General features: G+C 42.5%; 1 protein-coding gene across 6 annotated transcripts in view; it reads right to left on the bottom strand.

Annotated features, from left to right (window-relative positions):
- SH3BP4 (SH3 domain binding protein 4) overlaps nucleotides 1-16,740 on the bottom strand; it is a 37,588-nt gene that overhangs the window by 7,778 nt on the left and 13,070 nt on the right. For all 6 annotated transcript variants that reach the window (XM_083401155.1, XM_083401154.1, XM_083401156.1 and 3 more), the window contains 2 exons: nucleotides 7,328-7,597; nucleotides 561-2,914 (listed from right to left, as the gene is read on the bottom strand). In XM_083401155.1, coding sequence (XP_083257281.1) covers nucleotides 561-2,914; nucleotides 7,328-7,445 — 2,472 coding nt within the window. In that variant the 5' untranslated portion in view covers nucleotides 7,446-7,597. The remainder of the gene's footprint in view (nucleotides 1-560; nucleotides 2,915-7,327; nucleotides 7,598-16,740) is intronic.

Here is a 16,740-nt window from a genome sequence, read left to right on the forward strand (position 1 = left end):
TGTGATTGTCTCTTGATTTAATCACCTGAGACACGTTTATAAAAATGGCAAGGAAATGCACATTGTACAATGCCATGCATTTGCACTTCAGTCATTGAAAACAGAATGGATAGCAGCCCAATACTAATTATGATTACTCCTAAGTAAGCCCCCTTTATCTTAATGGTAGCTACTTCCAAGTTTAGGTCTGCAGCCTAACACAATCAAGGCTGCAATCCTAAACTTACTTACCTGGAAGTAAGTTCTGTTGAATTCATCATAACTTACTTCTAAGTAGGATTGTGCTATCAATAGGTGTAATGTTAGTAATGTACAAGGGGGTGCTCAGTCATTACCTCAGGCACCCTGGTTTCTTGAGAGCACCTGGGTGGTCCTTAAATATATGGCAACAGTGAAGAAGAGCTGGTTTGGGTGCTCAGTTGTGCTAGAAACAAGCAGCAGCTTTCACAGCCTTTGTTATTTTCCCCGCAGCCTGTTCAGGGGAGCTCTTAACACAACAGAATGCTGGAAACCAGGTGACCATTCCTGGATTTAACACTTCCAATAACCAGAATACTTACTGACATCAGTTCCTTCTGGAAAGACTTCCTATCCTTACTGTCGGAATTATTACAGTCTTCTTTCAATTTCTCCAACACGGAAGCCACACATTCTGGCTCACTGTCCAGCTCTGCTCGACAGAAGAAAACAAGTGGCAAGTTGCTGTATCCCAGAGCATCTGCAAATGCACGCCAGCTGCTAATGTTTTCCATGAGCAAAGTCCTTACTGAAGCATAGATATAGGTGAGAAACTTACAAGGCCGCAGGATTTGCTCCAGCAACATACTCGTGGTGAGCTCGGGCCCAGAGAAATAGTTCGGCTTGGCTTTCCCAACCACTAAAACATTTTTGGTATGGACAAGGCCAATTTTACCCTGATAGTAACCAATGTACCATTCCTTTGTCCAGAGTTGACCTTTCAACTTGATTTTCTCCTCACTTAGCAAGGCTATGGCATCCCCTTTCTTATATTCCAAGAGATAATGGTTTTTGTTTTGCCGCACTACAGTTTTCAGTAGTTTCCCATATTTTAAGCTTGCCACTATCCGATCCTGGAAGACAGGGTATTTGCTGGTGGTTGCAAGAGGAGACAGGATTATTTTCCCCACTTCATTTTTTTTCAGGAACCTTCGCTGCCCAGTTGACCTGATAGCACTTTTGGGAGGAGGCTGTGGTGTCTGAACACAGAACTGAGTCAATATGGCATCCTTAGCATCCTTGACTTGTATTCTCAGGGTGAAGTCATACAGTTCGTTGGGATCATGGGACATGATGGGGAATATGAGGCGGCTGACTTTGCCCAGTTTCATCTGGAAGCCCCTCACGATCTTTGCCTGCTCACTGGCTCTGACCTCATAGTTAGTCATGTTTGAAAACATGCACAGCTTTAGGTCTTGTGGCCTCGCTAAGGTGAACTGGTGCTTCCCCCACAACTGCAGCGCCACTGCCGATGTACAATGTGCATGACGTGTAACTTCATTCACCAACAGAGTCTTGGGGGCACAATCATGTCCAAAGATGGCCACCACAGTTTTAAAAGACGGGTGTATGTGCTTTGGCCCATAGACTCCAATTGTGATTTTTTTACTAATGTAATCCCAGACAGTGTAAGGATATGGAATGTTCTGTCCCTGGGCCACAATGGCTATGTACATGCAAGGCTCCAGGTTTTCCAGCTGAACCTGGATGGTGTCTCCATAGCAGCAGCCAAGTCGCACCGGTGTGTATGGACCGTCCTTCATGTCGCTGCGCAGGCAGTGCACTCCCACCAAACTCTTGCTGACGGGGTCATTCTTCACTTCCGCTGAAATTTTCATCTCCAGCAGGATGGGGGTTCTGGTTTCCATGTTGCTCAGCTTAATCTCTAGCACAGGGCTGATGGTGCTGCATTTGTCACTGTTGAGCTCAAGAGGAGGATCCAAAAGAGCCTTCATGGAGATTTGTTGTGTGTCGCCAGCACCCACATGCCCTTCAGGAAGACGCATATTAATATTTGTATCTGGAAGCTGAACTGCTCCCCCAGAACTATCTAGCTTGCAAACTATGTTTGTCTCCACAGGCTGCGTCTGACCCCAACCAGGGTTCTGGCCCAAGAGATCCAGGTCATGGCAAGACCTTGCTAATTTTCGATGGTTCAGCCATGCAGCTCTGAAGTCTTCTCTACTCTGGAATTCCTCTGGGGTAGGAGATTTCAACCCTGTGAAGAAGCCTGAGGATTCTGGGTTTTCTGACTTTGCCTGGAGCACGGAGAGCTCCGATAAACTGTAGGAGCGCTTGCTTCTGAAAAAAGGATTGTCCCGCCTGCTTGGCTGCTCAAACTCAAATCCATTCATTGATGGACCCTCATCAAGATGGTTACCTAGACTGCTGTCAGTTGCAGAACTGGACCCTGTAAAGGTGGGCACCCCTGTGTCAAACAGCAACAAATCCACAGTGGTTTGGTGGGAGCAATCCTTGTTCCTATCAGGCATGATCTGCAAATTCCCATTCAGAAAAGGGTTAGTCTGCATGTTATTCATAAAAGGGTTGTTTTTGGCTAAGCTCAGGTTTAAATCTGTCCAGTCTCCAAGCAGGTCCAGCTCTTTGGCTCCCTCATCGGAGCTTTCAAGCAGATGGTCTATCATTCCACTGTCCGTTAATGAAGAGTTCCGGTAGTTTACAGGCTGAACGTAGGAGGATGGGATGTAGCCCATCTCTGTGGTATTGTGAGCATACCACCACTCACCTCCTGAGGTATCTAAGACATAAAGGTGGTCACCCTTGGAGAACTTCAAGGTGGTGAAATTGTTGGGGCAGTAGTCTTTAATTGCTACAACTTCCTTTGCATTTCCAAATGACGTAGGATTGTCTATCATCAAGGCACTAGGAGAAGGCACTGCAAATCAAAAAGCAGAACGTAGTGAGCAGCTGCAGGTGATAACAACCATCTACCAGCATTGCATAATTATACTGTAGCTCCTTTGCTTGTATTCTGAATCAGGATATTTGCATGCATAAACACACAAATGTGTGTGCGCGCACACACACATTATTTTTCAAGAGATCCTTTAAGAGATTAATGGATTCTGCATTATTAGAGACTAAGGCTGCAATCTTATACCAAGTTTACCTAGGAGTAAGCCTTGTGGAACTCAATAGGGCTCATTTCTGAGTAGACATGAATAGATGTGCATACATTGCACTGTATATCTCTGTTGGGGAAAGGGTGTGATATGGTTGAGTTAACTACTTGCAGATTTGGAGATTAATGTGTGGGCAAATTCATCACTAGATCCACAAGGAGACGCTGTGCTAAATGTGGGCTGTAGCACACAACAATGGAAAAAGAAGTTGATTGAGAATGACATTGGCCATGAACTGATTCAGCTTTCTTATACGAGGCTTTTGTTGTACAAGCATTTGCAAGCATCAAGTTACTCCTGTATCAGATAGTTATTTTTTTAAACAACTGCCTCATTAACTTACAAATCCAATTCCAGGCTAGAAAGAGCCAAATCTAAACAAACAGCTGCATAGGTGAAGGTCTGGCAGAAATCTGAGGGACCCATCCACTTTCACATTCTTTCACATTCTCCAGTACTGAAATGCAGGTTGCTCCCGGTTGGAAAGAGTTAATAGTCTAATGGAAAGAGTCTTAATGGTCGTGCAAATTATATCCAAGTCATGGAAGATAATTTGTCCATGCAGGAAGGCTTACACATTAAGTAGTGAGGTGGCCTGATCTCAAAGGCTCACAGTAATAAATTCAAAGGAAAAACAAAATATGAGATTCCGCGTTGCTGAATCTTAAGTGGAATTAAATCTTATAGCAAAGAGGCAAAGTGTTATATCATTGCAGAAGGCGGCTCAGAACACCACGTACAATGGGAGGAAGCTGCTGCATGATAAGAACGTTAATGCTTCAAGGTAACTTAGACAAGGAGGAAAGCCACACTTAAGGAATGCTTCGCATCCATTATTCTTAAGGAAGATAACTGCTGAGCAGGGCAAACCAAAGCAGAGCTGATGTAAATGAGTAGGGAGAAATGAAGATACTAATCTGCGGCTGAGAAGCTTAGAGGTCTTAATGCACACAAATCTGGGTTACTAGATAATCACCGTCTGAGCATATTAAAGGAGACAGCGCATTAATCTTAGGGCCTAAAGGAACCCTAAAGTCACCCAGTCCAAATGTCCACATTTGTTTATATATTAAATCTCTATCCCAACTTTCCACCAGATAACATTCAAGGTGGCCAACCACAACAATACGGACACAATACAATAAATCAGCAAGGAAACACTCTCATATGTGGCTGAATGTAGGGTCCAGTTTCAAAGAAAACCAGAACTTAAGGCCAATTCACACATCACATCCTATACAGAAGGCTCCTCATGGTGGAATTAAAAGTATTGCTGGCTTAAAGAGCATTGTGTGTGATGACCCTGGACATATGTCAATCCTTGCATGCCCATGCAGTGTGCTGGCTTTGGGAAGCCACATAAATAGCATCCTAATGCTCATTTGTGCACATGTGTAGGATCACACACACCCTCCGCTCCAGGCATGGAAGGATAAATGTTCAACATCTATTATGCAATGCTTTGAAGACCTTAATGCCCTTCCTGGAATTGAACAAACTTCATATAAACACCAACTTTGTTTGGATACCCACTCAGACATTGGGGGGGGGCATATATGGGGGGGCACTGTTTTTTCTGTTTGTTACTACGTTATGCATTTTTGTACTTTTATATTGTAAACTGCCTGGCGATCCTCAGGTGGTATAAAGGTAAATGTAAAGGGACCCCTGACCATTAGGTCCAGTCGCGGACGACCCTGGGGTTGCGGCACTCATCTCGCTTTACTGGCCGAGGGAGCCGGCATACAGCTTCCGGGTCATGTGGCCAGCAGGACTAAGCCGCTTCTGGTGAACCAGAGCAGCGCACGGAAACGCCGTTTACCTTCCCGCTGGAGAGGGACCTATTTATCTACTTGCACTTTGACGTGCTTTCGAACAACTAGGTTGGCAGGAGCAGGGACGGAGCAATGGGAGCTCACCCCGTCACGGGGATTCGAACCGCCGACCTTCTGATCGGCAAGCCCTATGCTCTGTGGTTTAACCCACAGCACCACCCCGCATCCCTCAGGTGGTATAGAAGGTGGTAATAATAATAATAATAATAATAATAATAATAATAATAATAAACCAAAGCTTGCAGGGCACCAGTAAAAATCAAAACCAGTTAAGAGGCCTGCACTCTGTTTAAATAAAAATGCCCATCTGTTGTCAGCAGAACATTATCAGAGAAGGAGCTAGCCAGGCTTCTCTGGGTAAGGGGTTCCACTGACCCTCTTTTGCATTCCTACCAAATGTGCATCAGGCGTTGGTAGATGAAAAGGAAATGCCTCTTTCTAAGGCAAAAATCTTAGCATATTACTACTTCCTGTAGGTTAATAATCACCGACAGTATAGACAAAACAGCTGTTTACCACCCCATCCCCATCAGAAAAACCTGGCTGGTGAAAAAGGTGAACAACTACACTGATTGCCAGTATTTTCTCAGGCATAATGCAAAAGGTTGTGTTCATAACTCTCTAATGGTTTGTGACCTGGGTGAGTGAAGGCTCACCTTTCCCATATTATGAGACCAGGCTGTCTTCTCCAGCCACCCTGCCCCTGAAGTCAGGCAGATAGCAACCAACCAAAGAGTTTGACTGCAGTCTCTGAAACTGGCCTCTCAAAGAGATGCCCGTCTGCTGCTTGTTCAGAATATTCAGTCATCACGAAAGCCCCGTACTCTAAAATGGCGCAGCCTCAGCGAGAATTAGGTCTTGGGGACTGCACATACGTGAAGCGGCAGGTTTTGCAGATGGAGCCTTAATGGGGCAAATGCAGGAGGGGCTAAAAAAGTGTATTTTGTGTTGGAGACATTTAAAGCACACAGAAGGGAAACAAACGGGTGTGCTCCATGCTGAGTGAAGGAGGATGCCAGGGTGATCTCTTCTCCTGGTAATGTGAAGTTATTCATCCTCTTTCCACTCTTGTGGATAGAGGGGAAGACAAACCGAACACAGTAGCAGAGCCCACCTCTGCCCACCCCAGGGACAGGTGGCTAAGGAAAGCCGCTTCACTAAACCAAAGTTTTCCATCTCTGGATCAAGGTTATTTTCAGTAACCATTAAGTCAATCTCAATCTTGTATCCACTGACTGAATTCCAAAGCAGAATCATGCAGCAAATATAGCTGCCGAAACTATACACAATACTTTCATCGTAATCTGCCTGGCATAGCATTTCCTATGAGGAATTTAAAAATTCAGCTAAATGTGCTGATGCTCCTGAAATTTCTTCTTCAAGCCATGCCACACTTAGTTATTCTAAACATAAGGTGTTAACTCTCGGGAAACTTTTTAGAAGAGCATTTATGCAGAAATCTTTTCATTCCAAAACAATACTTTGAAGTATTATGTAAGTAGCATGATCAAGAAATAGGATCATGTGACACTTTAAGGCACATTCAGACAATGCATCAAATCCCAGTTAAGGAAGCGTAACTATGGTTTGGTGTGGTGTGTGATTGACAAATTATTGCTTCCAATAGTCTGGCAAATCAGAGTCAGAAGCCATGAGTTTGCAAACCATAGCTTATGCTACATGGCTTGTAGTGACCAGAAACAGGCCTTTTACACTTATCCCGCCCACCATGCTTTGCCTGCTGCACATCTGGAAGACAAAGCTACAAGAGCAAAAAGCATGAGCTTGGGCAGGGGTCACCAACCCCACTGAAGATTTCCACTGCTGCTCCCTGGGAAGGGTCCCAAACTCTTAAGCTTTCATTTTTTAAGAAGAAAAAACAAGTGTCTAGTCCTTCCATAAAGTTATGGGGCAAAATGCACAGAAACCTACTAAGCAATTTCTATGAAATGAGAGTCAGTGTGGTGTGGCTGCCTTGCATGTTTTTCCAGGTACTGTGGAATGCTCCCTGTTGCCGTTACACAGCAACAACATTGGTGGGTGTGCATGCGCAAAAGGTCATCAGGGCTGGCTGTCTTTCTGATGTGGTGTTATGTCATGCTCCCCATGGTAGCCGTTTTGTATTATACCATGCTCCCTGCCCCATAGCTGCTAGTTTGTGACTGGTGCTGCCAGTGCTCTCTCACAATTTGAAATATGCCCACTGGTCTGAAAAGACTGGCGACTACTGAGTTAGTTTGGTGACTTTACTGTGATGGTGTATACAGACTCCCTTCTCTTGTAGGCACTTCAGTTTTGGTGCTCCAACTTACATACAAAAAATCCGCTCACCTTTGACGGAACTGAAGCTGGTTTCAGAAAATTCTTCACTCAGGTCAATCAGTGTCCCCTCAGATCTGCACCGTGGGAGCCCGCTGGCATTGGCAGCACGAATCCTCTGGGCTGCCATCTTGAGATTTGTGCCCTTCCCTGAGAATCTAGTGGGCCATCTTCTCTACAAGAGTTGTGCCATTTTTCTTCAGAAGCTTTAAGCTACAATGCGTTTAGAGTGCTGTTTGTTTTTTGGGGGGAGGGTGGTTTTTTTAACAACTTGAGACAAATCTGAAAAGAAAAAGAGTGAAAGAGTTACAACATGGTTTCTCTTAAGCATTTCCAACTTTGACATGAGAGTCTGTTGTAGAAAACTTCTCCTTCTCCACTCTCAAGTTTATAGTCCGAAAAACACATCTGAGTGTATTATTTTACTACAACAAATAATCAAAGAAAGGGTGGGGGAAACTCAAATAATCTACTTTTGGCTATTCATGTAGCCATCAGGCAAAAGCTGGGAGGGGGCTATAGGATCCTGTTTCCCCACTGCAAAGTACCATATTGCTTACTTTAAAATATGTTAAAGGAGGGGTAAGTTTCTTTACAACACCTGCTCAAGTCACTCTAGTACAGAAGGTTTTCTGTCCCATATATATCCAGTACGACCAGAGGCAGACTTCGGTTTTGACCAGTAGACCTTTCAAAAGCAACATAATGGTTCCTATTCAATCTGTTTTCTTTTGGCCAGGGTAGAACAATCCAGAACTTGCTGGCCTTCCACACCTCTCATCCTTGACCACTGATCCTGCTGGCTGGTGCTCAAGATGGCCAAGACTGCACTGAACTAAGCAGAGTAAGTTTGGGCTACAAGAATCTAGGTTACGTTGACACAGAGATCTCCTCCTTAGAGAGGACCTTCTCTGTACTCTACCTAGTTCAAAATAACCAGCCCACCAATGGGATATATTTCTTTTGGGTGTTCGGCAAGATTCTCATGAACACACATACTTTTCACACTACTGAATCAGTCTTTCCAGCAATTTGGCTTGGACCACTGCTCAGATTTAGCATAGATAAAATCCAAAGGAGAAATGCAATTCATCAGGTGAAAACACAAGGAAATATAGATGGTCACATTTTCCAGCAACTTGTCCAGGGTGTGAACAGTTAACCAGCTATGTAGCCAAGTGGACAGCCACTCCCAAAGTAGTTATTCCACCAGTGCTTCTCAGCCAGAGTGCTTGACTAAATGTTTCCCACATTTACTATCCTAGTACCAACAGGGGCACAAAATGTAGAAACAATTACTTTTATGCCTAGTAACTGCTGTGATGATGCCCCTGGTCAAAACCTTTAACCACTATCAGCAATGAAATATCTTAACAAAAATTATTCCACTTAAGTCCTTGTTTATGAATAGGAACATTCAACTCCTGTTTCAGTTAAGTAACAATGACATTAGATGTGTATTAATGACTAAAGGTAACGAGTTGGATCCAAAGAATTGCAAGCAGAAGCGAAGAAGCATTGGTCAGTGCTATTAAAGGCATGCTGGCACTGTTAAACTATTGCTATTGGGCAGGGAAATTCCACAGCAGTAACTGGGGCACATCTTTGGGTTCAGGTTGGAGTTCCTTACACTATCATGAGAGTGAAGATGTCTCCCACATGCATGGGGTCTCTCTCGGTTCCAAGACGGGGGTTTCTTTTATTAATAGTTTGCTGATGTTTCCAGTTTATTTTGCAAAGTGCCAACTAGGGCTGGGTGATATCTGGTTTTCAACACCGCAATATATCACCAGCTAAACATCGTGATATACCAATATATCACGATGTCTGAAATAAGAATGGGAGAGATGGCTTCCTTTAAATGTTTTTTAAAAAAACTTTATTTTTTAATATGTAGGAAAGCATCATCTCCTGAAATGACTAATCAAACAAAAATAAAATTAAAAGGAATCCTCAAAGATACAGAAAAACAAACAAACCCCAAAACATTTTAAATGGGAACCAGAAGGTCTTGGTTGATCTTATGGAAATACAGCCTTTTAATGATCCTTTGACTAAATAAATCCAAGTCAAAACCCAACCTCAGATAGACAATTGCTGTACAAGGAAGCTCTACTTTTGACAAACAATTTACTTTTATTGGAAGGGACGGTCATTTTCTCTTTGGTCATACAGTCATAAGAGTTCTTACGATTCCTCAAATGAGCTATTACTCTCTGAGGAGATCTACACTCTCTCTCTCTCTCTCTCTCTCTCTCTCTCTCTTATTTTATTATTATTTGGAGATACTAACTTTTCCCCAGCCTCTTTCAAACAACAAACATTAGCACACCCTTTTTTCCCTCCTTTCTCAGAATTGGCCGTGTTTTAGGCTGCGGAGGTCAGGATGTTACTTTTAAAGACAAGTTAAACATGGGGGAACTTTTAAGCTTCAAAATTTATGGCAAAAGTTTTTCTTAATATTTCTAAACCTTAGAGTGCAAATCTTGAGTTCCGCTGAAGCCTCTGGCAGCTGCCCATGCCATAACAGACACAGCGTCAAACAATATATTGCCTACTTTTTATGCAATATGCACCTTTAAGAACAAATGTGTTGAAGGGTGGGTGTGTCCGCACAGGTGTGTGTCAGGGTGAAAGAAAGCCCAGTTTCACCCCTGCAAAAATACAACGCTGATAATGAATGAACTGCAGCTAAAATCTCACATTTATTCTTCACATGGCCTAGTCCTCGTCTGCAGACTGCAATAAATTGGCAGGCATAGATGCACACACAGTGTTTGCATGGATAGGTGGGAGGAAGAAATGGAGTTGACGTCAGAAGAAAACAAAATGCAAAAAGGACAGAAAAGAATAATTATGTAAAAGCAAGTTACAGCAATGATTAACAAGGCTGCGTTGGTGTTAAGACACACATCCTGGCATTGGTAAGCTAATTAACACATGAAGGATAATAAAAAATCTTGTCATTTCAAGTTGCAGGTGCTAGAATTGAGTTTCTGTTCAAAAGGCAATTCAGCAGTTTCATGCCGGAGTCTCCCTTCAAAGCTCCTTTTTTCAGAGTGACCTGGCAGGCTGAAATGTTTCCCTGCTGGTTTCTGGACATTGCCATTTCAGATGTGAGTTTTCCGCGTGTTTATTTCATCTGAATTGACAAGCTGCGTTCAAAAGAAGCAAACCTGAAACCATGTTTTCAAGTTTTGTAGCAGGATTATTTTAAGCCACTACTCTAATAAAATACATAAATCACTCACTCTAAAAGACCAAGTACCACATAAAGAGGTTCTGGTTTTGTATTTTCCCCAAATTTCCAGTTTTTCTATTTAGAAAAAAACTTTCCCCACCCAAAATTTTCCAGTTTTCCTGGGTGTTCTCCTCTCAGTACAGGTGTGTATTAAAAAAAAATAAGATTTGGCAGCCCATCCCACAAGTTTCAGGCTGCAGAACCATGATCTTATGTGCAACAATTTAGAGCCAGTAGCTTTGACTTCCACATTAAATATTCAACGTATTGATAATCATTCAATTTTTATGTTAAAAAATTAAGAGAGATTTATGTCTGCTAAATGTCAGGGACTTCTCCATTCCTTTCAGAGTTACAGTGGTACCTTGGGTTACATACGCTTCAGGTTACATACGCTTCAGGTTACAGACTTTGCTTCAGGATGAGAACAGAAATCATGCTCCGGCGGCGCGGAAGCAGCAGGAGGCCCCATTAGCTAAAGTGGTGCTTCAGGTTCAGAAGAGTTTCAGGTTAAGAACGGACCTCCGGAACAAATTAAGTACTTAGCGCGAGGTACCACTGTACTCTGCTTGAGACAGGCAAGAAGTCCAGGGCAGCGGAAGCACATCACCAATAACCCTCCACCAAGAGGCCTTCAAAGGAACCTGGTTGTTACCAAAACAGTAGAACAGAATCAAGATTTCAGAGCTAAGCAGGAACACTAAGCTACAACATATCAACCTGAAGACCATTTCTAAAAGTGAGCAAGGCTTCATTTATAGCATGAGAAGGGTTGGGACTTTTGCCCTGGAAGCAGAGATCACTTAAACCCCATAGTTGCTTAGAAACTGTTTCATGATTCCTCAAGGACAGTTTAAAACTCTCATTTTGAACTGTTTCCTCTCCCCCAAATAACTAAGAAGGGGGAGGAAGTAAAACCCATGTGCGGGGGGGGGGGGGCTGGTTGGTTGGGAAAACATATCTTTATCTCATTGCACCCTGTAGATCAGTTTTGACAGGTGGGTGGGACAACACATTTGTCAATCACCTGGTGTCAATGATGCTGGGTGAACCTGTCAAAGTTCATTGCATGGTGCTTCCCAAACACCCAAATGGAAGCTGACTCTACACGTTTCACCAATTCGCTCACATGGCAGAGATGCCTGTTACTGTGGCAGCGCCAGAGAAACAAGAGTGTGGCCCTTGGGCCCCCATCTCTTAACTGTGGGTAGCAGGGAGCCAGAGCCTGCTCTTCGCACTGGCACAAGAAGGCTAAAGAGTTTCACTGCAAAGAGCAGTCCAAGTCTCATCTACAGAGAAAGCCAAGCCAGAACAAACCGAAACACAGATTACTCCAATTAATGACACAGCTGACTGTGATGGATATGAAATGAGAATGGATTAGTCTTTGTAAAGAGCTATCTACTAAAGGTAAGGTTCAAATCTGTGTGACGGGGTGAGCTTCCGTTGCTGTGCCCCAGCTTCTGCTAACCTAGCAGTTCGAAAGCATGCCAGTGCAAGTCAATAAACAGGTACTGCTGCAGCGGGAAGGAAAACGGCATTCTTACATCTCGAATTGCATAACTAGCTCCCCCCACAGCAGTTGATATATATTGAAACAATCCAGAATTTGCACCACTTGTACACATTTTGCTCTTGGCCATGGCCTGATATGAACTAGTACAGGGATCACAGAGCAGAGGGTGAAGAAAAATAGATCAGCGTTTTAGTCAGGTACTGTTCTTAATCAGCTGCATTAATTAAATTACAGTTATTAAAACTTGCCTGGGATATTATTAAATGTGCAAATAAGATTCAGACACGTAAGGTGTCAGATTGAAGGCCACTTGGCACCTGCTGAGTTTGTGGCTAGAGGGGAGATCTGAGCCTGAGCCGTAGTTAATAATCCATTATACTACAACAGATTATCCTTAGTGGTGAATGTCAATAACTATAATACTCTGAGGGGCAGGGCGGGGGTTAGAGTTCTCATCTTAAATTGGGTGACTGTCCTCAGAAACAACATTCTGTTTGGAAAGATAGATGGGTTAACATGCATTGCAGGGGTTGGACTAGATGACCCTGAGGTCCCTTCCCTTCCAACTCTACAATTCTATGACTCTGTGTCTTTTAAGACAGGACAACATAATGCAACAAATTCTCCTGAGCCCATGCATCCCAGACCAATGCCTTTTGTTGAGATAGTTGCCAGTCATATTAGAATCCTTTCCTTACATTTCGGCAGAACATCAAGCAAACTGATCAGACCACAGCATCAAACAGGTTAGTGTGGTCTGAAGCCTAACAGGTCATATTGATGTGGCATACAAGAAACAGAGAGAGCAGAGTGCAGAAAAATCCAAAAGCCCATCATTTGGAAATTCCACTATTAGGATCAGCCAAAATATCAGGAAACAAATGAGTAAGCCTTTGAGTTCTCCACAACTCTTCATCGGGCTGGATGTTAAGCAAAATGGGAAAGGAGGAGATGGGTGAAAATGATGTCGAGGCCACAAAGCCTGCATTTAATTACCGTCTTCAGATGGCAGAGACTGCAGACTTACTCTAACAAGTTGCACTCAGGATGCAATAAAATAAAATAATATAATGATAGCTCCCTTGTCCAAACCAAATCTACTAGGGTGGGGAACAGTATATGGGCAGCCTGCTTGAATGGGACATTGTGCATTTTTGGAAGAGATATAAATCTCTTAGTATCATATAGACACTTTTTAAAAAAATCACTGTTTCTGCTAATTGGCTAAAAGAAAAAGTTTATTTAGAAGAACATTTACATCAAATAAATATCAAAAGGAGTCAATCTTTTTAAACAAATGTTGGAGGTAATGAGCTTGAGAAGAAAATATTTACTTTCCGGCACTGCTGACATAAAATGTGTGTCATCACAAGACAAAGATAAGACTCTTGCAAGGAAACACTCAGAAGCAGCCCTTACTCTGAAACAGAACACCACAGAATTTAAAGAAAAAAGAGAAATGGTTCATCATGGTGTCATAAAGTGGCCACTACTCTTGTGTAGAGCTTGCAGTTATCAATTGTCAGATGATAACCTGGTCCTATAAAGAAGAGGAGACTCCTTTTCCCTTCCAGAAATGCAAAGAGCTTCATTCAGTGCAAAAGTAGAGGGTTCTGTTTAGGAAGCAGACTTAGGACTGGCCCATCTAAACAAGGACACCTCTCCGACTGGCCCACCAAAGTCTCAGGCAGTGTTTGAGAACTTTCTAACTGGGGGTGACAAGTATTGAACCTGAAACCTTGCACCTTACCATTATCATTTATTAAACTTCTATACATCTGAAGATCACAGGGTGATTTTCAATGTAAAAACACAAAATGCATGCCATAATAGCAAACAAAAACAATACCTCCACAGTTTTCAAGGCCATAGACCGTTTAATTAGTCGAAGGTCTAGGACTCCAGCAATGTAGGAATGCTTTACAGTCCTGCAGGTCTCTCAGGTGCAGTTAATCAGAGCAACAGTAAAGTTTCCCAAGGAAATTTGCGAGTCTTTGGGAAGTTTCCTGAATGAAGGAGTGTTCCAGACAAGCTGAGGCAGCGAGCCAGGTCACAAGACTGGGAACTTTGGATACAGATTTCAATACTTTTAAGCAATGGTTGAAAAGGCCATTACATATTATCTCAAATTCTTGCAGTAACAAATGGTTTTCCTTTAACTAGCAAAACATTAACCATTGCCTGGAAAAAGCTGAGTCAATTCTGACTGCATCTTGCGCAATGTGAATTGGGTCTCTTTGGTATGATGCCGTGTTTCAGAGAAGATGCAGATTCATGTGTCCTCCACATCCCAGACTCCTTTAGGAGCAGGATACAAATTGAATAAATGATAGAATGGTGATGATTGTGTTAGTTTTCTTCATGAGGAGTATACTTCAACAAGAAATCTAACTCATTCCCCGCCCCCTTCTGCTTCAATCTAAACCCTTTAAAATTGCATTTCATAGAATCAGAGTTGGAAGGAACCATGAGGATCATCTAGTTGGATCCCCTGTATGAAGGTGGCCTGTATCAGACCCTGTTCTAACCCTTTAAAACTGCTTTTCCTCTGAAATTTAACCGAGTTGAACTGGTTTGAAATCCTGCTTGTTCAGATCAGTTCCTGGTGGAACAGGCACACATACACAAAAATTGCTATCAAGGAAGACCATAGGATAGATAGCATACTGCTCATTCATCCCAGTGACAAGTAGGAGAATGAGCTACAGTACACACCACACGGGCTTTTAAGAATTACAGTAAACACATGGGGAGTGCAACAGTAAACAGGACTATGCATCACAGTAAAGGGGTCATCAGTGTCTTGTCATTAATGGTGTTCCTCTGCCTTCACAGCTGCTACTTTGATCATCCCTACAACATGGCGAGACAAACTACTGCAGCTACGAAATGTTCTATTGTCACTTTCACTCAAGACTTAACAGTTTAAAAAGAATGATGTGAAATTATTTAGGTATGCAGTGACAGCAGATAGAATTTTGATGGCCCAGAAATGGAAACAGGAAGAAATGACGACGAGGGAAGAATGGAGAATGAAACTGATAGAATATGCAGAAATGGACAAATTAAAGGGGAAAATTTGGAACCAACGCGATCAGAGATTCACCGAGGACTGGAATAAATTTACAGAGTATATCAAAAATGTATGTGAGGAGCAATTAATGCTTGTTGGCTTTCAAGAAGCTCTGTGAAAATGATTGATAGAAATGTTGCTTAAAAGATATGATAAGATTAAGATTGTTAAAGCGCAATATAAATTTAAGAAATGTGAGTAATTGTGATAATATGGAAAATTGTCAGATAGGCTGAGGGAAGTCTAAAAGATGTATATGTTAGAAGTGGATGTTAAACATGGATGGAATGTATATTGGAAACTGAATAAAAATTAATTATTAAAAAAAAAGACTTAACAGTTTTGTATAACTCCATGTGTAGTTGCCACACGGAAACTGTTGAAATAATGCCACAGGCGTACTTCAAGTTCTGTGGCGGGATCAGTCAAGTACTAAGGCCCACTAGCAACCACCAGTGCTGCTGATGCTGCCACGTTAGAAACTGACTTTTAAGCGCACATTTTATAGAGATTCTGTGCTAATTTGTTCGTTGCCAGATTACTCTGAAGGATTTACACTCACTTTTTACCACAAATTTAGGGAAGGTTCACAAGGCTCCCAGAAATAAGAGACGTTACATCTTTGGCTAGACCCATTTCACTCTCTGTGGAGAACAAAATTCCAGACCAAGCAGTTTTCTATTGAGTAAAATACTTTTTCTATTCTCCGTTACTGCCCTGGATTTCTTAGTCTGTCATTCATTTCTTCCACAGATAGATGGGAGTAAATGGAGAAGCACTCTCACTGGACCCAATAGCATCTGGGAGCTCTTTCACAAGCTTCTCAACACGGCTTATGCAACTGTACCCTGTTCAACTGTGCAGCTGGCTCCATGCACAAAGTGCCATTGTAAGATTGCTAGGGAGCATTGCCTGGTGAAGGAGAGCCATGGGCAATGCAGAGCTGCAATGCCAATGTCTCAATTGGCAGAAAAAATAGCAGCCAGTCAGATATCAAGTAATGAAGTGGTAAACACACAAAAACTTGCTCTGCTGAAAAATCTTTAACCTCCCAGAATGTCTTTGCTCAGCTACAACCTTTCTTTAACAGGCTACAAATCTAACTGTAACATACTGTACTGGATTTGACACAGCTAGACAAGATAACTCTTAGTGATCTGCATTTACCGTAGATAGGATCCTGTGGGAAACATAACTCTCCTCTGCACTTACAGAACTTCTCAAGCCAGTCAGAATGAGGAGAAAGAGTTCGCTATATCTCAGGGACTGGAAGCCACGCAGGGAGTAAAGCTAGGACCGTAGAAGCTTGTTTTATGGCTTCAGATTCTTCAAGAGAAACCTCTGGCCCAAGGATAGCATAGCTTCATCAAAGCTCTTTTGCCATTCCTGATTCACTGTATTCTGCTAGTTGATACAGGTCAGAGAACGTCAATGAAGAAAGGAAGGGGGTGGGGGATGAGAGTATTGTTTACAACCTAGCAGTTCATGCAATAAATGCTGCATATCCACAATCTGTGCAAGGCAATCATACTCGTAGCTCTTGTTTCTGATACAGCCATTGAAGCAGAGCAACAAAATCCATTTATCAATGTTGA

The sequence above is a fragment of the Podarcis tiliguerta genome (genome assembly GCF_965153285.1).
Source record: "Podarcis tiliguerta genome assembly, chromosome: 1".
NCBI lineage: Eukaryota > Metazoa > Chordata > Lepidosauria > Squamata > Lacertidae > Podarcis > Podarcis tiliguerta.